Genomic DNA, 26,472 nt, shown 5'->3' on the forward strand with positions numbered 1-26,472 from the left:
CTAAATAAATATATGCTCATAAGTTTCCTACAATGTATGACATGTTAACGTTTTTTTTACATATATGGGTGTTCAATCTTTATCTATATTGAATGCGTTTTTATCGTATGCGCTTTAGCCAACGTTAATCTTTATATTGTAGTTTATATATGGTAAACATCTTTTAACAAGTATAATATACAAACACAGATAATAATGATATCATCTATGTCAAGAAAATAATATGAACAAATCATCGTTTACAAACATTTACAGAAATTTTCGTGTGTCGAAAGTCACCAATAACGAATGCGATGTGGGTAACTGGAATAAGGTGACAGTTTGAATTTCCTACATGTACTCCGACTTCTCCACACAGCACAGGACCACACCACAATTAAGTTTTTCAGTTAAATAGCTGCTTTTTTTCAAATTTATAAGCAAAAAAACAAGTGTACGAATGTGATAGACAAAATGCACAAAAACACAACAAAAACACACATTAATATATTTTGGGTTACCGCCTCTGAAGGCTGAATGCACACCCTGTTGTAAGGAGTATTAACTTTATAATGCAAACCGTGGGGCAGTTTCATAAATTATCGTACGATAATTGTAACATACGAGAGAACTTTGTAATCTTAATAAGTAGACGAACTAGCTCGCCATGCTCGTCAAATATATACGGCCCTGGAGATGCCAATGCATTTGATTAAGTACTGAAAATGTGTAAACATATGATATGGACTTTAGCAATTATGTATCTTCAAAAAATGTATCGTATCGTAAATGTGTACAACGATGTTTATTGAAACAGTCCCCTGTTTGTTATGAGTGCAAACTTTATAATGCAAATCAGGTGATAAGGTGTCCAAACCCGGTTGTAAGAAGTCCAAACCTTATTATGAAAACCAGATTGTAATAAGTCCAAACCTGATATTTGGCTCAGAGTCACAGCCAAAACAATTGTTTATAAAGATAGGACATGCGTAACAAAACTATAGATAGGCATTCTAGGCAAGAATACCATATAAAATTATATACTATTTTGGACGTATTTGAGTACCTGATAATAATCTGAAACTAAATGAAAACTAAAGGTATACAATTTTTCCTGTTTGCATATAAAAGATTAATATATATTTGCAAAATAATCTGGTTAATGTTATCTGTAATCACAAATCTTAAAATCAACATGACACGCATCGTCTGTAAGAAGCAACTTAACACATATTATTATATGATTTATTCTAAGACGACAAGCGGTGTGAATTCTATAGCTAATAAGGGATAAAATGTATTAGATATTCTACAATAGTCATGGGTATAGCAACTTTTTTTAAAAGCAGTTCTGTAATATGTGCACAAGATGTATATATATATTATATATATATATATATATATATGCTTCAACGCGAACTAGAAACACCGCACAAATATAATATGCTTCGTACATAAATATTGCAGAAAAAAACAGTACATGATATCCTGTATTGGCTATGAAATGAAACTGCGTTTTCCATTAACATTTACACACCAATAAAACATCACAAAAATGTTAAGATTATTTATACTGGTTAAATTAATTTTTGACAATGCCTACTGTCAATGTATGATATCCAAGAGAGATATATCATTCCTATTTTGTTCGAGACATTATAAATACAATTGTACTTATTATCAGGTGTTGCAGTAGCATTTATTGACAATTCATGAGTTTGAGGATGGAGTAATCAGAAGTCGCATTGATATTCGATTAATGATTGTTTTACACATATGGCTACACATTCGGCGAACAAATTTTTTATATGCAAAATCTTTAACGTTATCATCATCTTCAGTATCGTCATGGACACCACCAATGCCACGTACAGACCAGTCAGACGCGGCATCATCATCATCATAAACATCATAAACATCGGATTGACGTGTCCGGTCTAATATTTTAAATCGCTTCACTTCAACATTTTTCAGCATCTCTAGTTCCTTTTTGACGACAATGTATTCCTCAGGTGGAATTCGTTTAAAAGTTGTACCGTCCAAAGACGCACAACAAAAGTCTAGGTTACTCTCGATTGTCTGAGTACATGCAGACAGTGTGTCCACAAGTTCGCGTAATTCGGATGGAAGCAATACCATAAAGTAGCTATTTAAATGCTTCAATGACTGGGGTAGCTTTATGTCGATATATTTCCAAAAATATATAGAAAGCGTTTCAAGCTGTTTAAGCGATGATAGTGACTGTGCTATCGAATTTGCATGCTCAACAGTAAAGCATCCGTTCTGACCACTCAGACTCAGACTCTTGATATTCAGACCATGGACAGCCTTCCACAGAACGGGACTTTGACCATTCGGTTCAATGCTAAGCGTCTCCAGACGTGTGAGCGATGAAAGTGACTGGGACATCGAGTATGCATCATTTAAGTTTAAACCTACATACCAAATACTAAGACTCAGACTCTTGATATTCAGACCATGGAGAGCCTGCCACAGACAGGGACTGTAATCATCAAATTCAAAACCAAGCGTGTCCAGTTGAGTGAGCGATGAAAGTGATTGTGACATCGAGTCTGCATAATTTACGTTTAAACGTAGAAACTTACCACTCAGACTCAGACTCTTGATATTCAGACCACGGAGAGCCTCCCACAGATAGGGAATGTTATCATCCAATTTAATACTAAGCGTGTCCAGTTGAGTGAGCGATGAAAGTGACTGTGACATCGAGTCTGCATAATTTACGTTTAAACCTACATACCAAATACTAAGATTCAGACTCTTGATATTCAGACCATGGGGAGCCTCCCACAGATAGGGAATGTTATCATCCAATTTAATACTAGGCGTGTCCAGTTGAGTGAGCGATGAAAGTGACTGTGACATCGAGTCTGCATAATTTACGTTTAAACCTTCATACTCAATACTCAGACTCAGACTCTTGATATTAAGACCATGGAGAGCCTCCCACAGACCAGGACCGTTAGCATTCACTTTTATATTAAGCGTGTCCAGATGAGTGAGCGATAAAAGTGACTTGGACATCGAGTCTGCATATTTTACCTTAAAACCTCCAAACCGAACATTCAGACTCAGACTCTTGATATTCAGACCATGGAGAGCCTCCCAAAGACCGGGACAAAAACTTACATAATCGTTCATCAGTGTTAATGTATCCTTAAAACTCAATAATGATGCGTCCGTCTTTGTATCTGCCCATCTAACTGTATCTTCTTTACAAGATGTTATGTAACATTCCGTCATCTTATACCTCACGTAATGATCGAGTGTAAGCAATGTGCTGAGCAGACTGCGTAGCCAGGTCGGCGAACATGTAATCTTGTAAAATTCAATGTTTTTTATGCAAGGCAGCACTGGTTGAGGATCTGCACACTGGGCTGGATTTGTACTATTTAGTACAATACACAAAAGTGTCGATGAAACCGAACTCGACGAATCTGTAAACATTCAATTACATTTATAAAAGTTACGGACATATTGACTACGGTAACAAGTGTTAACGTAGGTAAAATTTTTGATAGATTTAAAACGTTTGAACCTATTGCCATAACAATATACAATACATTGGGCATTATTACCTTGGATTTGAAATGAGCAATACTACTTTTACATTTTCAATCGGTTAATAAGTATTATTTGCGTGTTGTTTATGTTTCTCATCAAATTTTCCTTCCCGTGTATATGTCGTGAACTATATTCACCTACTTGTAAGTGTTAGATCAGTATTTTAAAATGAATTATTCAACACATATTCGTTTTCAATAAAATAGCATTATCCAAGGGAGACAACAATACACTTTTTAACAAACTCGTTATAAAGCTTATGACCCCTATGTGTTGTACCATTACAACTTACATCAAAAGTAAAAGGTTTGTAATTATTGGAAAGAAGCTTACACAATAAAATTCGTGCAAAAACTTGTATAATTTAAACATGCAATCAGAACTTCGAAATTTTGACAAACATATGAATATAAATACATATTAAAATTAAAAAAATGAATATACTTTGCATAGATTCACATTGTAATCGACTAAAAACGTAGATAGCAAATCCTCAACATGTTAATCACGTTTAAAGAAATGTGGTACACGGTTTATACATTTTTACTCTGATATTTTCGTTCCTCATGATTTTGTTTTGCTGTTTACTATCATTTATATGGGTATGTATGTATAAGCCCATGCATAATTACGTGGATACCGTGGACGAATATAACATACTTGTCAGTATATGCTTGTCTTTTAATGTTTTTATTAAAAAAAAGACTTCTCATATATCCGTCTTTAAACATGTTCAACACACTTTAAATTGTTTAAATGTTTTAAATAGTTGTTAAGCGTTTAAAAACGACTTATTCAACATAAATAATTTCCAAATACATTTCATTATCTAAGGGAGAAACCCATACAGTTTTATCAAAAACGCTTCATAAAAATTACGCTTCCTATAAGTTGTAACATTACAACTGCAATTGCAAGTAAAATCCTTCCAGATATGATACGATTGATAATTAGTAACGTGCTCTAATTAAAGGGATCTTTTCACGTTTGGGTAAATTGACAACATTGAAAAAAGTTCAATATGGTCTAATATAGCCATTATATGCATCTTTTGACGATTTAAAAACCTGAAAGTTATTAAGCTTTGCAACGCAAAACGATTGAATAATTTGGAGAGTTCTGCTGTTGTTTAATTTTGTGAAACTACGAAGATTGCTTATATAAAGTATAAAATACGTCTTTCATATATACTTGGCAAGATGACCGAGCGGTCTAATTGGTTTTTACTCCAGGACTCCGGGAGTCACTGGTTCGAGCCCTGATGCGTTCTACATTTTTGTCATTTTTTAATTTTATTCTTGATTTTTTACTGGAGCTTTTTAGATCCAATGTTTACATTTATCAATATAAAGCATTTAACTTCAAACTTTAAAACATGCCAAAATCTGTGAAAAGGCCCCTTTAAATACGAATCGGCAAAAATAGAAAAATAATTTTAATAAATTCGTATCGCGTGTTAATAAAATAACAGCGTATTTATAAAACCTAAACAAGTGCATCACGCAGCCATAAACGTAGTGAACAAAATGTACATTTTTACTCAGTGTTCAGTATTACTGTTACCTCAAAAATATCAAAACTTAAACGAACATTTGCGAATGTGACACATTTTTATAATTTTGTCATTAAAAAAAAAGTGAAGAAGGCCCCTTTAATGTGACCCTTTTTATTTTGAACTATGAACCTATTTTTTACGTCAAGTAGCATAGTTTTAAATATTGGCACAATAATTTAGTACATAGGGACACATGTTTTGAAAATGTTTTATACAGATTGGAAAATAAGATTTGCTAATAGCGAATTAATAGCGCATTAACAATGTGTCACTATGACCATTTACGGAAATCCGCATCGCTTCCCTTGCGGTCATGTTTTCAAAGGGACCAAACAATTGTTTAACTCGGAAGAGATACTATAACACAAATGTTCTAAACAAGTATCTTAAAAAATAAGACTAAAATGAGGCTTCTAGAGTATCATTGTTAAATTATAGCAAATTGATGAAATTGCCCAACCCCCGGTCGGCCATGTTTTCGTTCGACAAACACAAACCATTTGCCACAAACTGCTAGGCTTAACACAGAGGCTAGTTTTTAAAAATGTTTGTCCAAGTCTTCCACTGCCATTTTCCTTTTCTTCTGAGAATATTGAACACCAGTCACTGCCTCCGGGTTCTTTTTGGTATGAGGTATATTGTATACTGCTCACATGTGAATGGAGACGTCATTACAACAAATGTTCTTACCAAGATTCATAAAGGTTCGACTTTAAATGTGATTTCGGGAGTGTTTATAAGCCGTTTGTATAATTTGACATAATGATCTAATGTTAGCCTACACGTGATCCAGTTTCCAACTCGGCCAAGATATTTTTGAGACAAACGTGTTGACCAGGATTCATGAAGTTTTTGTCCAAAAGTGTGAACAATTTAATATTTACGACGGATGAAGCACGGCCCAGGACGAACGACGGACAAAAGGCAAGTACAATAGCTCACTATGGGCACGTTATACTAAGGTGAGCTGAATAATACTTTAACTGTCACCCTTACTTAGATTAACTTTCAATAACTTCTGTTGGTACGCGAGAGTACAAGAACAAGAACCGGTCATAAAATGAAATGAAGGTTGAGCGATGAAACAATGCGTAATTACCTAGAGAGGTCTTGACATGAATAACACGATCATGCATTAAAATAAGTCGACTGCTCTCTTAATTCGTTTCGCGATCTCGCCCTTATTTATCAAAAGCTTAAAATGGCAAACCAACAGCAACAAAAAATCAATGTTGCGCAATGTATCTCGCAATCTCGATTCAGATTATATTAACCACAAACCGTAATCTTGCGATCTTCCAACTTATGTTCGCATTCAAAAATCGCATTTTCCATACCTCGAATATATTTTAGCGCATACGATTATGTTAAATGATTGTGTATGACAAAATATTGCTTAAATACGATATGAACTCAAGTAAACCCAATGCGAATTTGCGAAATGAAATATCACGGTTTCGCATCGTGTTTTCGTTCTTTTCGCATTTACATCGGTCGAGATTTCGTGATCTTAATGAGAACACGATATTACAAGTACGATTCTAGATTAAGAAAGATATTACAAAATCCCGTATTATATTCTGGCCAACACACATCAACATCTTAAAATAGGAGGTCGGCTTAATCCAGATTCCGTTTCATACCAATAATCATAGGAATCACCTCGCCGATCACGTAGAACAATTAAAAAAGGCCGTAATTGTATTATGCTCATTCGTTTTCAGAGATGCAAAACATCAATGAATGGTAGTAAAGGACCAGCGTAAATTTTTAACAAGTAGGAACCATTAATATAATTACATGTTTCATCGAAAGTGTACACCTTATAAGAAACTTAAGTATTTTTAACACTATGCAGTAGTAACTGAGAATGTGCATTTGTAACGGATATGAAACACATTTATGTTATTTCCTGTTCCATCGCTAGCTTACATATGATAAAAAACGGACGTATTTTTAACAATATGTCGGGCTTTGCACATGTTTGTTTTAACGTCCCTTGTCATTATGGGTGGGTTAGGTGCCCACTGCTTACGTTGATATTTTTCACAATAAGCATTTTAAATGACGTTATTTGGTTCGTAATAACATTTAAATAAACCAGCTATTAAGTTATTGAAACGATTCGTTGTTACTGCGTTTCGACCTTTCCATTATACATGCACTCACAATACTTTGTAGAAGTTACTGTCATTCACATGTTTAATAATTAGGCAATTCATTCGTAGAATGTTCCGTTTCTTCGCTAGTGTAAACTGAGGTAATTTGTTAACATATCGCACTAGTTACTGTAAATCCTAACACAAAAAAACAACAATAAAGTGTGTTAGTTCTTCTAAGACAATTTAATTTCCAACTGTAAGGTGGGCGTACTGACGGATTGAATTATGTAGTTTTAGCACAGAATTACTCCCAATATGGATTTTATCGTACCCAACATGACACAAAACACTTTGATTTAAGGCTGAGAGACACATCTTAATCGAACAATGAATTTTAAATAGATATATATTGATTATATCCGAAATAAATTATTCAAAACACATCCCAATAAATCAGATGAGTATGTTATTGTATTTTGAATCATATATTGCACTTACATTTATTATGGCGGTTAATTACGCGTGTAAAAGATATATCTACACTGATAACTGAAAATTTGTATCTTTTCGTATGAAAAAATAACGATTTTAAAACTAATTTACCTTCAATAAACTAAGAATCTCCACATTTCCAAATAGTCTTGCTAGTTACGAAACCCAACTGTATCACTTTGTCCCATTTTTGCAAGAATCGGGAAAGACTGACGTTTTAAATGACTCCCGGAACGACGTGTATATTTGTTTTCTTTTGAATCACAAACCTTATTTTTAACCACAAAAAAGAAATTCGACATCAACAACCGCTATGCATGTAGTTGGAATAACAGGGAATTTATATATGTATCACATAGCTGAATGTTTTTGCATAAGGTAACTCTTGATTTCGGAAAAAAAATAGTGCTGTACCAGGGTGCAGGATCAAATGACTTTATGGGGTTTACAAATCGATGTTAATGGATGTTGACACACCGGTAAGTGGGATTTTGTTCAAATATCTTTTTAAAACTATTTTTCATAAGCATTTAAACCTGTGCATTTATTGCAGTTTGTATGCGGCTAATGGTTATGTGAAAACCATCATAATTACTTTATTTAATTAGCCTGTGTTATCGGCAAAAATTCGATGTAATCAGCCATTCATATACACGGTAAAGCTGCACGCAACGTGAAATGTTGGCATCAAATTCATACATTTTCAATAATATATTCTTAAATCTTAAAGGGACCTTGCCACGTTTTGGTAATTTGACACAATTAAAAACAATCCGATTCGCAAATTCTCGTTGTAGTTATGATATTGGTGAGTAAACAGTAATTATGCACATTTACCATGCTTTAAAATATCCATAATATGCATGTTATCGTTATGTTTTGTGAAACTACGAGGGTTGCGTATATAAAGTATAAACTACAACACTCTTTGTATGATTGCGAATTGCCGAGTGGTCTAATAGTTTGATTTTTACTCCATGGATCATTGGTTCGATTCCAGCTGAGGGATATTGTTTTCTTTTATTTTATTCTTTTTTTTTTTTTTTACTGAAGCTTTTTAGATCCAATGTTTGCATTAATCAATAAAACATTTAACACCAAATTTCGATACATATCAAAATCTGTGAAAACCACATTAAGATAACGGCACAAACAGCAATAAATACTGCACGAAAAGTTGTAAAACACGTATATCTAAAAGTATCATTATGCAAGCGCAATGGTGTTTATGATCAAAAGTTTCAAAAGCACGGCGTGTATTTCCAGAAAAATAATGGTAAAACCAAGAAATATGTAATTGATCCAGTTCAGGAAAATGCATTTGACATCATTTACGTGATACGGGATATTATTATTATTTCCACTTTATGTATACCGATCATAGCACGTTATTATGCATGTTCATGTATAGAATAGCTTTATGAACTGTTGATTTTAATAGCATAACACAACTAAACACTCTGATATAAATTTCAATTGTATTTTTATTGATTGTTCATTTTTGAGAAATAAAAAAATTGATCGAAAACCTACTATATTGTTTTGTTGTATATATTACCTTGCACGTGTATGCCGCTTCCCTCAAGTATCAAACATTTCAGATTGCGGCAAGATGACAGGTCAAACTCAACCTGCGATGTTGGCTCGCTGTGTGTAGCTGAACTATGTATGGCACGATACGTTTTGTCGTTTACACTTATTTTCAAAAACAGGGCATTGGACTTGTTTTCTCTCCATATGTTGTTAATGTCCATTAAGTTGTTCCCATAGATATCAAAGTGACTGAGTCTGAGGAGAATGCCAGTATGGTCATTTAAAACAGCTTCTCTGTATCCTGCGACTATGATTCTTTGAAAAGCATAATGTTCAACTAAAATTGTACAACAACACGCGTCCATTATTTTACTATAATGTTCATTTATGATGCCAGATAGCGTATTGGCAGCCGATACGCTCAGTCCACATAGGAATATGAACACCTGGGATATGTCGAGATATGCATCCGAATGACATCCCAGATATCCAGAAATGACGTCATCAATCAAAAGTGCATTGTGGGCAATATGATAAGCAGCCAGGAATTCCTGCATGCTTTTGTGGATAAATGAGATAGACGAATTTAAAGCTCTTTTGGTTTTCCGTTTTGATATCAGTCCCGCTTTAAGAGCAAACTCTTGTTCAGATGGTGTAAGATAGTTTGACAATTCCTGATCGTTGAATACAATAGACTTTTCCTTTTCAGGAGAAAACAAAAGATGAAAAGCAGCTTTTGAAATGACATCTACGTTTTGAATGATAGGCCGAAGGTAACTTGTTCTTGAAAAACACTTCACATGAGGAGGGTTTAAATCGTTAAAAAAGCCAGTTGTATCGTTCGCCTTCTTACACAGGCTTTCAAGAAAAGTAGTATACAATGCACACAATGAAGATCCGTTCAAATGTTCCTCTTCCTCCATAGTGTCCACCCACATGCAAATAACAAGTGTGAACAACATCGGTGAATTTGATAACCAGGTCAGCCGACGCTCCTCTAAGAAGCTCTCAATTTCAATCGCGGTTGTCATAAGATCCTTGCTCTTGTCAAGTATGCACCGTAGTACTCTTTCAATAAATGTATATGAATCGCTAATACCCTCGATCTCTACGAGGATGTCGATCCTTGAGTTCTTGATACGCTCATCAGCAAGTTTCCATGGTCGAGAAGTTGTGAGAACCGCGCACTTGTCCTTTGGAAATCCCGCCATAGAAGGTTCAGCAAGATTACTACCGTCAGGAGCCACCCATTCATCTAGACCGTCACGTATTACAAGGCATATTTCCGTCTCTATTATTTTGAGTAAAAGAGTGTACATGACATCACGTTTTTCTTCAGAATACATTGTGTCGATGATTTGTTTCTTTATCATATGCGTTACTTCGGTCTGACCTCTTGATTCTCCCAACGAGAGGAACAAAATGAACGGGAAATTTTGAATGACTAACACGTCATCAAACGATGCATTTTTGTTGGGAGCTGCCGTTGAAGGCCGATTTTCGTCGCACCAATCATGAACTAACTTGGCTGCAAACGTTGACTTGCCGCTGCCGGGCTCGCCTTGTACGTAAACACGTCGATTTGACTTTGTGTCGTCTGTGTAAAAGAGTTCCTTGTATGTCAGTACTTGCTCCTTTTTAACACGTTTCCCATCACTTGCTATATCAAACCGGTGCATTTTCGGCGTTGCATATATATCGGTTATACGTTTATCAAGACTCTGATCCAATACTGAAAGAGGCACATTGCTCGAAGTGTCATTGTAATGTTCCACCAAACGACGGCGAAAATCTGTAATGATAATGAAACAATGCCTTACTTAAATACCAAAAAGTACGCTATTTAAATTTATTGCAAAACACGAAAGTGAAACTCGCAAACAAAGTCGGTCGCTACAGTCAAAGCATTTAACAATTGGTTAGATAATTTACCTAAAGGGCGCTACTGTAAATTAGCACGTATCTATATCAAAATAACACATTATGGTGCGATCTACGTACACAAGACTTGATCTTTACGATTTGGTTGCTGACACTGATTTTAAAAGACAGTGTAATGAATACACATGGTCCATGCTCTATTTTGCTGTTAATACTGTAAATGAATGCATCCACTGAAGTGATATACATATCAATATGTAACTATAAAGCTTTGTTATACGGTATACATGAAGAGACTTAAAGGGGTATTTTCCCAGATTTTGACATGTATTGAAGTTTGTCATTAAAATGCTTTATTTGGATAAATGTAAACATTGGATCTAAAAAGCTCCAGTACAGCCAAGAATAACATTAAAAACAGAACAAAGTATTCCTCAACTGGGCTTGAACCACTGACCGCTGAAGAAAAAGTCTATCGCTTTGACCACTCGGTCATCCGTGTTCATACACTGAGTGATGTATTTTATACCTTATATTAGCAGTCCTCGTTGTATCACAAAATATAACGACAACAACAGCACTCTCCAAATTATTTAATAGTTTCGCGTTGCAACGCTTTATAATTTCCAGGTCTTTAAATCGTAAGAAGATGCATATAATTGATATTTTAGAGAATGGTAAATGTTCAGTATTACTGTTTCCCCACAATTATAACTACATCGACGATTTGCGAATTTGAAACATTTTGTTTTTTGTCAATTTACCAAAACGTGAAAATGCCCCTTTAACTAATTAAACAAATACAGCAATCAATGGACATCCGTGTTCATGTTATTTAATTTAGCCGTGTCCATAAAGTAGACTACTAAACGAATAAACAATAACATTTTAGAGATTTTTTTAACTGTTTGTTTCCCACATTAGTCTTATGCTATGCCGTGAAGTTTGAAGTAAAATAGGGCTTATATCCATCTTCATCTACTATTAACTGTTTTAGCTTAACTTTAGAACAGCAATTCTGTTTCCTCTTTACTGCTTCACAACATAAGTTCGTCAAATGTTGCGTAGTTAATTTCTAGTATGTTTGGAGATGTACTTGTTCAACATGGTATCTATAACTTGCTGCTGATTATAAAAAAAGATGGAAATGTTTTCATCAATGGATTATATACAAGCAAAATCGTTGAATTGATATCCCCCGCAAATAAATTGTGTTTATTATTCTTGTGCAAAGCAATTTTTTCCATGGATTTCTACACACACATGAAGCTTCGTGTTGACATGATGTATCGTATCTGAGATAAAGCCCTGAAATGTGCAATCACACAAAAACAACAAATGGCATTAACTCTTACTTCAGAAAGAGAAGGGTTATGTTTTTTAAGCATGGCACTTCTCCTTATTAATATCAATACACCTATGAAGTTTCACGTTGAATTCCTGCATGATATCTGAGATATAGCCCTGAAAATGTACAAAACGGCAATTACTCTTAATAAAGAAATGTATGGTTATGGTTGTTGTAAATGACATTTCGCCGCATTGATATCTATACATCTTTGAAGTTTCATGTTCACATCTTATATAGTTTCTGAGATATAGACCTAAAATAATTGTGACAGACGGACGGACTGATTCTTTATCCCTCCGTCTGTGGCGGGGGATAATTAAGAACATCTTTCAGAATGAGTGTTTACTGATAACAGTTGACAAAGAGAGTTTAATATCACGTATATCTAAAATATGGTCATTGCGTCATAACAAAATATGCGTGAATCAATTAAAGAGACGCATTTAAGATGAACTAGCTTGTATGAGGCTATGTTTCTTTTGCTTTTGTATGAGCAGTACAATACATAAACACGACGAAAAGTTATTTGTTGCTTTACAACTGCTGAGACGAGCTAAAGGGAACACGAAATTGTGGGACTTTATTCTGTACACTTGTTATGATATATCTAATTACTGTGATTATTTGATTTACTTACAATATGCTTCTAAAGCAACATAGGATGTGTTAAAGTGCTGCCAGTAGTAGACAGGCATACTCGTGAATTGGAATTAAATATGTATAAGCCTGCTAAGTAATAAATCAGATATAACAGAATTGGTCAGTAACCTGAAAGAAACTGGGTAATTGCCATCGAGTATATGGTATAGTAAAACATATATAGTAATGTCGCACGCAACCCTTAATCTTATAATCGTATGTACTAAACTGTACTGTTTAAAATAAAAATAAGCGTTATTGGCTTTGTAAAATGCCTAAAATGAAGACTCAATACATATTTTAAGTTTTAAATGGATATGATTTGTAAATATCCAGTTCCAATGGACTACCCATTGTTGCTGCAAGAATAGGTACTTGCATGCATAAACATTACTCTAAAATTCGAAGTATTAGAAGCGGCATCGCTTTGCTAAATGGCACGTCGGAGTTTTCAGCTTTGGTATGTTTAACATGCATTTTTAATGTCTACAACATATGTAAAATAGTTACAGGGATGCCCAATGTTTGAACGCAGACGTTAGTTTTAACACCCGATCGGGGTAGAGATAGTACTTTTTCGTTTGGCAGCAGCTCCCAAGAGAGGGCTGGTACACCTGGTTCTCACCTGACACTAAAATCTCACTTCTGATTCCGAGACCTTGACACAACCACACCATGGTTACCGCTTCTGCTGACGAACGAAACAAAGAAACAACAAGGGCTGTTTGTAAAATATGCATGCCCCCCATATGGGCTGTCAGTTGTAGTGGCAGCCATTGTGTGAATACGTTTTTTGTCACTGTGACCTTGACCTTTGACCAAATGTAAGTTATCATCCGGAAACCATTGTACTATTTCGAATCACTGTGACCTTGACCTTTGACCTAGTGACCTGAAAATCAATAGGGGTCATCTGCCAGTCATGATCAAGGGGGGAGTGAGAGGGGGGTATAATGTGGGTTGTGGTAATTTATTAGATGTTAAAAAAAAAATTGGGGGTGGGGGGGTGGAGGGGGTAGGGGGATGGGGGAGTGGAGAGGGGGGTATAATGTGGGGTGTGGTAATTAATAAGATGTTTACAAAAAATTGTGGGGGGGGTTGGGGCGGTAGGGGGGGTGGGGTGGGGGTTTAGAGGGGGGTGGGGTATTATAATGTGGGGGTGGGTTGTTGGTAATTTTCTATATATTTTTAAACGAAAAAATTGGGGGGTGGGGGGAGTGAGAGGGGGGTATAAGGTTAAAATGTGGGGTGATGTGGTAATTTATTAGATGTTTAAATAAAAAAAAAATTGGGGGGGGGGGTGGGGGGGGGTGTTGGGGGTGTAGAGGGGTGGGGAGTTGAGAGGGGGGCATATGTGGGGTGTGTAATTTTGAAATGTTTAAAAAAAATGGGTGTGGGATGGGGGTAGGGGGGGTTGGGGCGAGCGGGGGTACTAAGCGGGGGGTGTGGTAATTTATTAGATGTTAAAAATTTATTTTATTTTTTTTGGGGGGGAGGGGTGGGGGGGTAAGGGGTGGGGGTCGAGAGGGGGGGTATAATGTGGGGTGTGGTTATTTATAAGATGTTTAAAAAAATCGGGGGGGGGGGGTGTGGGGGTAGGGGTGATGGGGGGTGAGAGGGGGTAATAATGTGGGGTGTGGTAATTTATTAGATGTTTAAATTTTTTTATTTTTTTGGGGGGGTAGGGGCTGGTGAGGGGTAGGGGCTGAGTGAGAGGGGGTATAATGTGGGGTGTGGTAATATATTAGATGTTTAAAAAAAAATTAAGGGGTGGAGGTGTAATAAAGTGGGGTGGGGTAATTTATAAGATGTTTAAAAAAAAGATTTTTTTTTTTGGGGGGGGGGGGGTTGGGTGGGGTGGTAGGGGGGGTGGGGGATGAAAGTGGTAATAATGTGGGGTGTGGTCATTTATTAGATGTTAAAAATATTGTTTGGGGGGGGTGTGGGTGGGGGTAGGGGGGAGTGAGAGGGGTTATAATGTGGGGTATGGTAATTTATAAGGTGTTTTAAAAATTTGGGGGGGGGGGGGTTGGGGGGGGGTAGGGGGGAGTGAGAGGGACGTATAATGTGGGGTAGGGTTATTTATTAGATGTTTAAACAAAATTTGGGTGGGGGTGGGGGTAGGGGGAGTGAGAGGGGGTTATAATGTGGGGTTATGGTAATTATTAGGTGTTTTAAAAAAATTGGGGGGGGGGGGGGTGGGGGTAGGGGGGGTAGGGGGGAGTGAGAGGGACGTATAATGTGGGGTGGGGTTATTTATTAGATGTTTTAACAAAATTTGGGTGGGGGTGGGGGAGTAGGGGGTGGGGGGGGTAGGGGGGTGGGGGCTGTAGGGGGGTTGGGGTTGGGGGGGTAGGGGGGTGGGGGTTGAGAGTGGGTTATAATGTGGGGTGTGGTAATTTATTAGATGATGTTTAAAAACATTGGGGGGTGAGGTTGGGGGGGAAGGGATTCTGGTAGGGGTGTAGGGTATTGTTTGGGTGGAATCCATTGTGGTATTCAGGTAAGTGTTGTTTTGTCAAAGTAATAATAAAATGTGATCATAAAAAATAACAAATGATCTCACACTGACATGATAAATATCCTCTATTCATTAAACATAAAATTTAAACTTATTGCATTTGTTTCCCCTGTATATAAGAAAGATATAATAGTGTATTACCTCCCCTGTCCTGCTTATATTTATATTAATCAACAAAATTAAACATTAACACAATATTTAATATACAAAATATACAAAAAATCTCATATTCTGATAATATTTTACTGATCCACTTTATTTTACTCAAAGGATTATGTTTCATTGGACTGATAATTATAGATTTAGGATTACAGACCAGTTGCTTCAGTTATATTGTTCAGAGTTCGCCCTGTTGGCCGCGTATGCATTCTTGAGTTATCCAAAAACCTTTTTACTATTTCGGGTCACCGTGACCTTGACCTTTGACCTAGTGACCTCAAAATCAATAGGGGTCATCTGCGAGTCATGATCAATGTAACTGTAAAGTTTCATGATCCTAGGACCAAGCGTTCTTGAGTTATCATCCAACAACCACCTGGTGGACGGACCGACCGACAGACCGACATGAGCAAAGCAATATACCCCCTCTTCTTCGAAGGGGGGCATACAAAGAGGTGACTGGCACATTTTCTATGAACATATGCAAGTTCTTCGACAGAAAATTGGCGCCGCCAAGATTCATCCAAGCCCTCGGAAAGAAAATGAAGAAACCAAAAATACAAAGCGCGCTCGGTCGGGGCTTGGAATAACCATGATCGCGCACTCCACTGTGAGTCCCCAGGGTGGATGCGACAAGTAGGATAATCAAGTTTACCAAGCGATCAAGATGGCAGCAAAGGGACCAATCATACACACGTGAAACGTAAGAACACTCCTTGCATGCGGATAAATCCACATACTGAAGCATGAGCTGAAGCACTACCGCTTGGAAATGTTCTTACTAGCCGAGGCAAGGTGGCAAGGCTTCGGAAAAACATCATCGGACGAACGACACAAGTTACGGATCAACGGAGATAATTCCAAACATCGGGTTGTTTACATCGTTAGGAAGGAGGTAGCCAACAGCATCATCAGTTGCATCCCATTCTCCAGGAGACTCATCTCCATTTGTATCTCAGCTTGACCTCAAAACATCAACATCATCAAGGTCTACGCACCGACATCAGACTACGACAACGAGGACAATACATATACTATCTGCATAGATGTTGCACACTTAACCCTAGCATTTGACCAACGTCTGCAAACCAGTAAACAGTACAGATTAAAAGCATTAACAATATGTCCATCTAAAATTGCCGGAAAAAGTCATTTTTCGTAAATAAACCCCTCTAGTGTTATACTGCGGACTATATACAAAAATATACACTGTTGTGTCATTAAAATTACATAAAAAACAAAGCTCCTATGGAAAGGTTTCATTTAGTAATATGTAATAGTTATATGTATACTTTTCCTAAAGCTCATATATTAATTATCATTTTAAATCAATTGATACATAATATGCAAACTTAAATTGGTTATTATTCTAATTAATTGCAGGACATAGTTGTGTGCCTTTTAAGTGACCTAGTATTAGACATATTTTTAGTCCAAAGAGAATAAAATACATACACACTTTTTACAAACAAAACACCTAAAGCAGATCATAACGATGACGAACAGGTCAGAAGTGTAGCCCAATCAACTCCTGTACAAATAATTGTGTAACTAAACACGTCTTTTTATGCAGGAAATATATGGATTTTGGGCCAAATTTAAATCCTTATTTAGTTCACTTTGTTTTTGAAATGATAATTTGTAAATGAATTACTTATATTGAGACGAACTGGTGTGAAAAACAAAACCTGTTTACGAACCTGCTACGTCTCGTTCGTAGTCTGCTTGTGCAGTTTTGTTTGCTGCCTGTTGCATGCGCTCAATGCCATGCTGTACACTGATTTCGATGCGTTGTGTTCCATCATGTACCTTGCTATCAATACATTGATCCGCATCGTTTGTCTTTTTTTCGATGCGTTGTTCCCCATACTGAGTCCTGCTTTCAATTCTCTGTGCCCCAAATTGTGTCTTTCTTTCAAGGCGATGTTCCCCAACTTTCGTCTTGCTATGAAGGCGTTGTTCCCCAACTGTTGTCTTCTTTTTAAGGCGTATCAGCCCCAACTGATTAGTAGCATCCAATTTCTGCAGATGTTTTGACAAGGTCCTTTCCGCCATCTCAGAAAAACGTTTGCCGGTCTTTTTTGCTTCTTCGAGCGTTTGATTGACCTCTTTCAACAGCTTGCCCAGTTCTTCAAAGGACATACGATCATTCTGCAACTGCATGCAAATCCAAACAAATATTGTGTTGTTTTTGCCAAAAACAAATATTAAATATGTCAAGCATGTTGAAAATAATACGGTTTGATTGATATGTGTTTATGTCCTTGATAGATCGTAGTATCATTTCATAAATGGTAACATTTAGTTTTCACGAGTTGCAGAGCCATTGGTGAAGTCATATCTTTAATATTACTTATACTTTTATAAAAACAAAATCTTATATTGAAACATAACATTATTTTAACCTAATATAACTGTTTAGTCCATGCCAATAAGTTTCGTGAGCTGTGAACTTATAAATGAGAATTAGTATGACTTTATAGAAATGACGTTTAGTGATGAAACTGTACAATTGTGCTTCAATTTCTTCATCCTCGTCAATTGTCCCTCAATTTCTACATACTCGTCAATTTATAACTTTATTTTTTTCAACTTTGTTTTACGTTTTCTATTTTACATGTTTATATCAATTATACGATTTACAATTAATATTAATACATTCAAAGCTGAATAATGATCATGTTAGTTGGTTCTTCGACTCAGTTTCTTTACCACAAAACGTTATACACCATTTTTTAACAGCAAACCAACATTTTGTTTTTGAAACTATGCGCGTGTGCATTATCCAAAAATTTATATATTGTAAAAAATAAGTATGGATGCAAAGCATCAAAGGGCGTCGGGAATTTCAGTGTAAAGGCACTCAATGAAGTTACATGGAACGATTTTTTTTCTACTGTAAATATTAATATATTGGCCGATTATTTTAAACGAAATAGAAAAAGATACTGGTATAATCATTATCTATGATTTTGTGTTATAATCCTAAATAATCATTATCTATGAAGTTGTGTTATAAACCCAAAATAACCATTATCTATGATTTTGTGTTGTAACCCCCAAATATTTCATTGTTCATTTTATTTACATTGGTTTCCTTTTTTTTACTGGCATCAGAGTGCAGTTTTCATTAATGTAACAGAACTGTGTAGGTTTTAAAAAATCTGCTTCTTCTTGTAAGCGTAATTTATAAATTTCATATTTTTCTCAAATTCAAGGGGAGTTGATTCTAAACTTATTCTTACGCTGCTCATTTACGATAGGGGTTGAGTACTCATAGATATGAAAACACTGTAAAAGTTTTAATGTGTCACGACCCCCCCCCCCCACCCTCTCACACATATATTTCATGAGCATAATAAAAAACAAACAAAAGATGTGTTTGTCAGAAACACAATGCCCCTAATGCGCATTTTTTTATATTATTTTTTTTTACCTTTGACCTTGAAGGATGACCTTGACCTTGACATTTCACCAATCAAAATGTGCAGCTCCATAAGATACACATGCATGCCAAATATCAAGTTGCTATCTTCAATATTTCAAAAGTTATTGCAAAATTTGAATGTAAGGTTATTATTTTTTTTACCTTTGACCTTCAAGGATGACCTTGACCTTGACCTTTTACCACTCGAAATGTGCAGCTCCATGAGATACACATGCATGCAAAATATCAAGTTGATTTCTTCAATATTTCAAAAGTTATTTCAAAATGTTCATTTAAGGTTACAGTTTTTGTTTTTTACCTTTGACATTGAAGGATGACCTTGACCTTGCCCTTTCACCACTCAAAATGTGCAGCTCCATAAGATACATATGCGTGCCAAATATCAAGTTTCTATGTTCAATATTTAAAAAGTTATTGCAAAACTTTAATGTAAGGTTAAAGTTTTGATGACAGAATGACAAAATGACGGACAGACAGGCCAAAAACAATATACCCCCGATCGTTTGATCCGGGGACATAACAATGGTTACAATAAAACAGCATATCTATCTAAACTAAAATGTCTACATCAAAACAAAAAGTTAACAAAGAACATAAATAAACTAATTTGATTCTACTGGGGCTCGACTTTGGGCCTCTCACATGTGAAGCGAGCGTGTAACCACTACACTACGGAACCGCTTGAAAAATCACCTTCTTACTAAGATATTTATAAGTGACTGTAGTGTAACGGTTATCAATAAAGCAATACACCGTGTAATCGCTGTCGTCTTGATAAATTGAAGAAAATACGCGTTAACCAAAACTCGAACAGCAAAAGTCTGCGCTATTGTTATAAAAAAAAACACAAGATAAATATATTTTGATTATGTTTTGTTTTTATACAAAACCAGAAAGTTTCACCAGTTCGCGTATTTGCCCAGCCCCTGTGACCTTTTATTATTGCCCAGTCCCTGTGATCAGTTATTAATTAAAAAAAGTACCTTGGCGTTATTTGCAATAAATGTTGTAGTAAATGTATTAGGCATAAATGCAGTACTTATTTACACTAATTAACACAAAAAAATCACCACTGTGCAAGATATTCTGGCAACAAAAATATATACATTGATCCGTAAAATAACTTCTCTTCCCATAAGCGAAAAAAAAAACGTATTACATACGAGTCGCCGCACTTCAGTTCGACGCCAATCATAATTATAAAATGTGCAGCGGATACATATAGGATCTGGCACGAGTTGTTATATCATACCATATTTTATTAAACCAGTTCAGGAATTTTGTTAGTAAGCGAGCCTTTGGCGAGCTTACTAACGAATTTCCTAGACGAGTTTAATAAAATATGGTATGATAGGACAACCAGTGTCAGATCTATTTTATCACATGCTTTAAAGTGAGCAAATTAAATAAATATTTACGCAAATGATAAATCCCGAATGATGTTTACATTTCTTGTCGTCATTTGACGTTGCAACGTCATTTAAGCAAAACAACAAAATGTGATTGGTCAATAAACGAAAACTAAGCCAATGAAAACGTTTTAAAAGTATAATAAACATGTGTAAGATAAAATTATATGTAATGGTTATATTACATGGGAAAACAGGGTATGGCATGTGATAAAATTCCATCCTTTATGATCAAACATCAATTAAGATGATTAAGCTGTGAAAGTTTGAGCGAAATCGGCCAAGAAGTTAAAGACAATCAGAGTTGACACATTTTATGCATATGTAATATATAATTGTAAATAGTGGATACCAAGAAAAACCACAATTATTCTCCAAACTAATGTTGCAGCCAAATTGTGTACGATCATCTCCGCATTAAGGTAATTCAGATGTGAATATTATGCGAAATCAATTCAAGAGAAGGAGTTTCGGGGCGGTCTCACGTATATAATAACGGACGGAAAAGTGCAATACTTATTGCCTACCCATTTCTGGGAAAACAACGATATGTTACAAAACATTTATTTTGCCTTATGTGCCGTTGTTAATAGTATTATAGTTTTATAATTTGCACTATTCTTTGTTGTTTGACAGACGTTACAAACCATTCTAAATTTATAAATATATAAACTGGTCCCTATAACTTACATCACTAAGTCTTGTACATGCTATGATGGCTGAAGGATCATGTTGTAAGTATAGTGGGTCAGCCAGGAGCGTGGACAGTGTCTTGAAATAGTCCTGCAAGTCAGCATCTGTAACCTTGCAGTCGGATGTGTGTCGCACATCTCGGCCAATCTGACGGACCTAAGAAAAAACAAATCATGATAAATAACCAAGTATTATATTCGAATTTTAAAGCGAGTATGTAGAATGTTAATGTCGACATTTCTCTCTCACAATCTTATTAGCTTATCAATATGATTTATGCATGTTAATAAAGTTTACGAAAAATAAAGGACCAGCAATGAAATAAAGTATACTGCAGTATACTGTATACAGCAAAATTAACGCCGATACCGACACGTGTATTATTACAAACCAAAGCGCGTCTACATGTCGTATGAACAAAGATGCGTCAGCTAATGGGCATTAACCAATAGAGAACAATTCTTGTGCACATGAAGGAGTTTTTCACGTAAACAATTATTGCAATTTAATTAAACTTAATTTATTTAATGGTACTACTTTTTCTGAATTGTTGTGTTTGATGTTTTAAAAGTTTTGAAAACAAGTATAAAGATCGTAAATACTCGCTTTGATGTATACATACTTGAAATGACAAGTGTGCGTTAATGCAGTATTTAGAAAGTCATACAATAGAAGTTAATGAAATATGCAACAGCTTTTACCAAATACACTTTAATGTTCGCAAACACATTCAGATATGAGTAAAACAAATAGACACACTACTGTTTAAACACTTAACTCGTGCTTTGTATTACCTTTTCTAGTGGACATTGCTTATCAGGCGGTGGAGGTGATAAACATAAGGGGGAGAGACATGTCTGGAAATGTAGGCAATTCAACATGATGCTTATCACACCATTAAAGTCCGATTCCTGGACAGAGGAAATGCTGCTATATCCGTCCGGAGGGAGGTAGCATTTGCCTATTTCCCAATAATTTAATGTCCACTTTTCCGCACGAGTGTTCCTCCAGGAAGGTCCACCATATCTGTGGTGTGATATGATATTATGTTTTACATTATCACATATTGGGCATGGCTGCGGTTTCTGTGATTTGTGAAAAGGACAATAATTCCGTTTCCTCTTGTTACAATATGGGTTTGTAGGACATTGTATGAGGTTTTCAATTGGGCAGTTTCCACAACTTCTACCAACAACGGTGTGTACTTTCTGTAATTCAGCGCAAAGAAAGTTAGTGAGTCCTTCCTTCGTAACATTGAGTCCTATGCACGCTTTGAACCAATTATTGGTCTCTTTGTCGCCGATCAGGTGTGTGTTAGCGGCCATACTGCACCACTAGCATGTACTGGTGACTTTGTTAATGGACAAGCATAAACACAACATACATTCTTTGATATGTTACATTCCTCTTGTCAACATAGACTCCGAGTATATGGCCTTTTGAGTGGAATTCATCATCTACAATAAAAAACGTCCATGAACTAAACTCATAAATTTGATTTAGATTATAACTGTTTAACATACATTGTTTATATACATGCTATTGGTGCATAAGCATAAAGTTTATCTTTTCACTCAGTTATACTGGCTGACTGTATATATATGAGCTCTGCTTCATGAAATCCTGTCATGACAGTAAGATGAGATTAGTCGATATTGGCATTTTTGACGCCACATATAATATTGCCTCTGTATTTTAGACGCTCATAAGACAAAGCTGTTTTGAATCAAGCCGATTTATAAGAAAGCCTTTGTGTTGCTATTTGAAACCAAGAAAAGTACACACTTATCTAAAGGAAGTATATTTCGGATTTCTTGGAATTTTTCCGGCAGACTTTGTGTTTGAACGATGATTTAAACTAAGTCACTTATCAGTCGCTTGTTGCAAGTATCATAGTCTCGAGGTATATTTGATTAAATTTAAAAAAAGAGTATTGGTTTAGTAGAAAATCAGTAAATGTGAACGTTCTTTTCCGCAAAAAACATGTCTATTTTTTTGTGAGTACAAGTATTTGTTTATTGTAAACCAAGTTTTAATGCTTGTCTGTAATTATCAGTACTGGCATGTTTTTCAAATGTTGGAAAAGTTTAACTATATTTGCTTTTAAAAAAGTTGAAATTAGGGATTTCAACATGATTAATTACAAGAGCAACGCATAACGGGTGCCACGCTCGGCTGCGAAAGCTTGTTAGAATTTTTATGTCCCCCACCACTATAGTGGGGGACATATTGTTTTTGCCCTGTCTGTTGGTCTGTTGGTTGGTTGGTTTGCGCCAACTTTAACATTTGCAATAACTTTTGCAATATTGAAGATAGCAACTTGATATTTGGCATGCATATGTATCTCATATAGCTGCACATTTTGAGTGGTAAAAGGTCAAGGTCAAGGTTATCCTTCAAGGTCAAAGGTCAAAAAAACTAAATCAAAGCGGCGCACAAGGGGACATAGTGTTTCTGACAAACACATTTCTTGTTTTATTTTTTTAGAGGTAACAGTGACCTTGACCTTTGACCTAGTGACCCAACAAGAGATGAGTTTATCGGGAAAACAATGTCCCCTACTGCGCCGCATTGAAATAAAATTTATATATATCATTTGGCAGGTATAGAAATCATCTCCCTTTAAAGGTTATTACTTCCCTTTAATTTTGTCCAATCCAACCGGGGAGGGGGAAGAGTCTCACAGTCAATTATGATCATGTCAGACATCACTGACAACGAAGGCCTGTGGTTTAACAGAGATCATAGCCAGAGTTGATCATTGTAATGAACAGCAAAGAAATTATAATTATATCATTTAAAAAACCCTTTGACAAATCAATCATTTGGGTTAAACATAATCTAAATAATAAATCTGTACATTAGCTGTGAAAAGAACTTCAATTCTTGGTAAGGAAATATATAATATGAGATTTATAATTATATAAATTACGTAACTTCCCTTTAAATAATTGTCTGTAACAAATCTCTATTTTTAGTTGCGAAAAATTAAAAGCCATGACCGTGACTGTAGATTCACCACTCAAAATGTGCAGCTCTATGAGGTACACATGCATGCCAAATATATAAAGTGGCTATGTTCAATATTGAATAAGTATCTCCCTTTAAAGCTTATTACTTCCCTTAAGTTTGTATTTTTTACAGTAGACCGTAAAGGATGACCTTGACCTTGACCTTTTACCACAATGTGTTTGTCAAAAACACAATGCCGCCTAATGCGCGGCTTTGATTTATTTAACAAAAATATATACATGGGCAGGTCAGATAACTATGTCCATTAAAAGCTTATTACTTCGCTTGACTATGTTTTTTCGACCCTAGACCGAAGGATGATGTTCACCTTGAAATTGTACCACTCAAAATGTGCAGCTCCATGAGATACACATGCATGCCAAATATCAAGTTGCTATCTTCAATATTTAAAATGTTATGGCCAATGTTAAGGTTTTAGCACGACGCCTACGGCGGACGGCGAGCTGGCTATAAAAATTGCTAGGGTTTTCTCCGAAAACAGCCTCGCTAAAAATTAGTTCGGCCCAGTTTGGGAATAAGCAAGAGGCCTGGAAATAAAATTAGTTAGGACACGGTTATTTTGAAAACAGACGACAAAATACTGAAAACCTTAATTCTTAACTTCGATATGAATTTGAACCTGGAATCCAAATGTGATTCAAAATTACATTATAAAGCAAACTACAGCTCACTTAAATATCGTTCAGTGTTTATGTTCACAAACCGTCAGTAACCTTTATTATACTCTTAACCTTGCTTAGACAGGTTTAAACTTAATGTATCAAGTTTTAACGATTAAATCCCGATTGTTCGATGCTAATTTTACATAATTGATACCACCTATCATTATATTTCACAAAATAACAAATTGTGTTCAAAACAATAATAATGTGAAGAAGCAGATCAATAATTCTTTGAAAGACAGTAAGAAAATTACATGTATTAATGTGAATGTGCTTGTGGCATTCAAAAATAATTTGCAATTGGTTAAAGCTTCATTTACATAATTACAACTGTACACAAATGCTAATTGCAGATGTGCATGTTGATACAAATAAGTTGTCGAAATGTTCATTAGATGGGACACTGTTGTAAGCCCGTTTAATATACCTGTGTTGTAATTTAAGATACTGAACAAATCCACATTGTGCAATTGTTTACAAATAAGGTAATAACGTTCGTTCCGAGGAATATTGTTTCGGGATGTTTTCTCAAAGGATGGACAGAAGTTCTTAATTTGTATAATGTAAATATGGAAGCTAGTAATTGGCTAAGTAGTCCAATGGAAGAGTTAAACAATCTTATTTATGTATATCAGCGCCCTCACACTACTTTGGGGGAAGTGGTCCGCAACCCTTAGGAGGGGGAATTTTTGCGGCGTTTCCCTTTTTGGGGGATTTTTTTACTTACTCTTTCATAATTACATTTGTACATGTTTGCAATAAATTCATTGCATTTTTCATAATTTAGTATGTTTGAAAAGATTAAATTGAAATAGAATTGAGATATAATAATCATGAGATGAGACACATCTTTCTATTAAAAAAATATAAAAATGGTGTTTTTTTAAAGGGAATTTTACCCCCCAAAAGGGGAAAAAAGTTTACTTTTCATGTGGGGGATTGCCGCCGAAATTCGGCGGCAGATTTGATAGATTGAATATATAGAAAGACACTCGTATTCCATTGCCCATATGTCATTTAATGTATAACTTTCATCTTCAGCGAACTATTAAGTCCACTTCTTGTACAAAGTTAGGCCCATAAACAAACATAGTTTAAAGCATTCTAAGCTACCTGTATTGAAGGAATACAAAAGGTGTGTATTGCGCTATTATAAATCGATTACAGTCGATTGGTGTTTAACGGATAGCTAAGGACTTCGAGTCTCATTTCAACGTAAACACCATGCATTCAGTAATTAAACCATTAAACCTAGATAGACACATGTCTTTCCTATTGAAACATGCCAGCGGTTTTAAATTTCCAAAAAAGATTATTTGTTTACAGCGCGAATTTCATGGTACACTGATTCAGCCATTATCGGATCGCTTAGGTCTTTATCGGATTACATGTGTATCGTGTTATTTCTTGAAATTTGACACAGCATTTGT

At 35.6% G+C, this 26,472-nt stretch overlaps 1 protein-coding gene across 1 annotated transcript in view; it reads right to left on the reverse strand.

Moving 5' to 3' along the window:
- The window catches only part of LOC127870086 (uncharacterized), a 43,178-nt gene that overhangs the window by 15,361 nt on the left and 1,345 nt on the right, over positions 1-26,472 (reverse strand). Inside the window, exons 2-7 of the mRNA XM_052412746.1 lie at positions 22,142-22,804; positions 21,345-21,503; positions 17,498-17,954; positions 9,272-11,038; positions 2,741-2,870; positions 2,423-2,482 (exon numbers count right to left, since the gene is read on the reverse strand). Of these exons, the coding sequence (XP_052268706.1) occupies positions 2,423-2,482; positions 2,741-2,870; positions 9,272-11,038; positions 17,498-17,954; positions 21,345-21,503; positions 22,142-22,672 (3,104 nt within the window). The 5' untranslated portion in view covers positions 22,673-22,804. The remainder of the gene's footprint in view (positions 1-2,422; positions 2,483-2,740; positions 2,871-9,271; positions 11,039-17,497; positions 17,955-21,344; positions 21,504-22,141; positions 22,805-26,472) is intronic.

This window comes from Dreissena polymorpha, chromosome 2 (assembly GCF_020536995.1).
Source record: "Dreissena polymorpha isolate Duluth1 chromosome 2, UMN_Dpol_1.0, whole genome shotgun sequence".
Classification (NCBI taxonomy): domain Eukaryota; kingdom Metazoa; phylum Mollusca; class Bivalvia; order Myida; family Dreissenidae; genus Dreissena; species Dreissena polymorpha.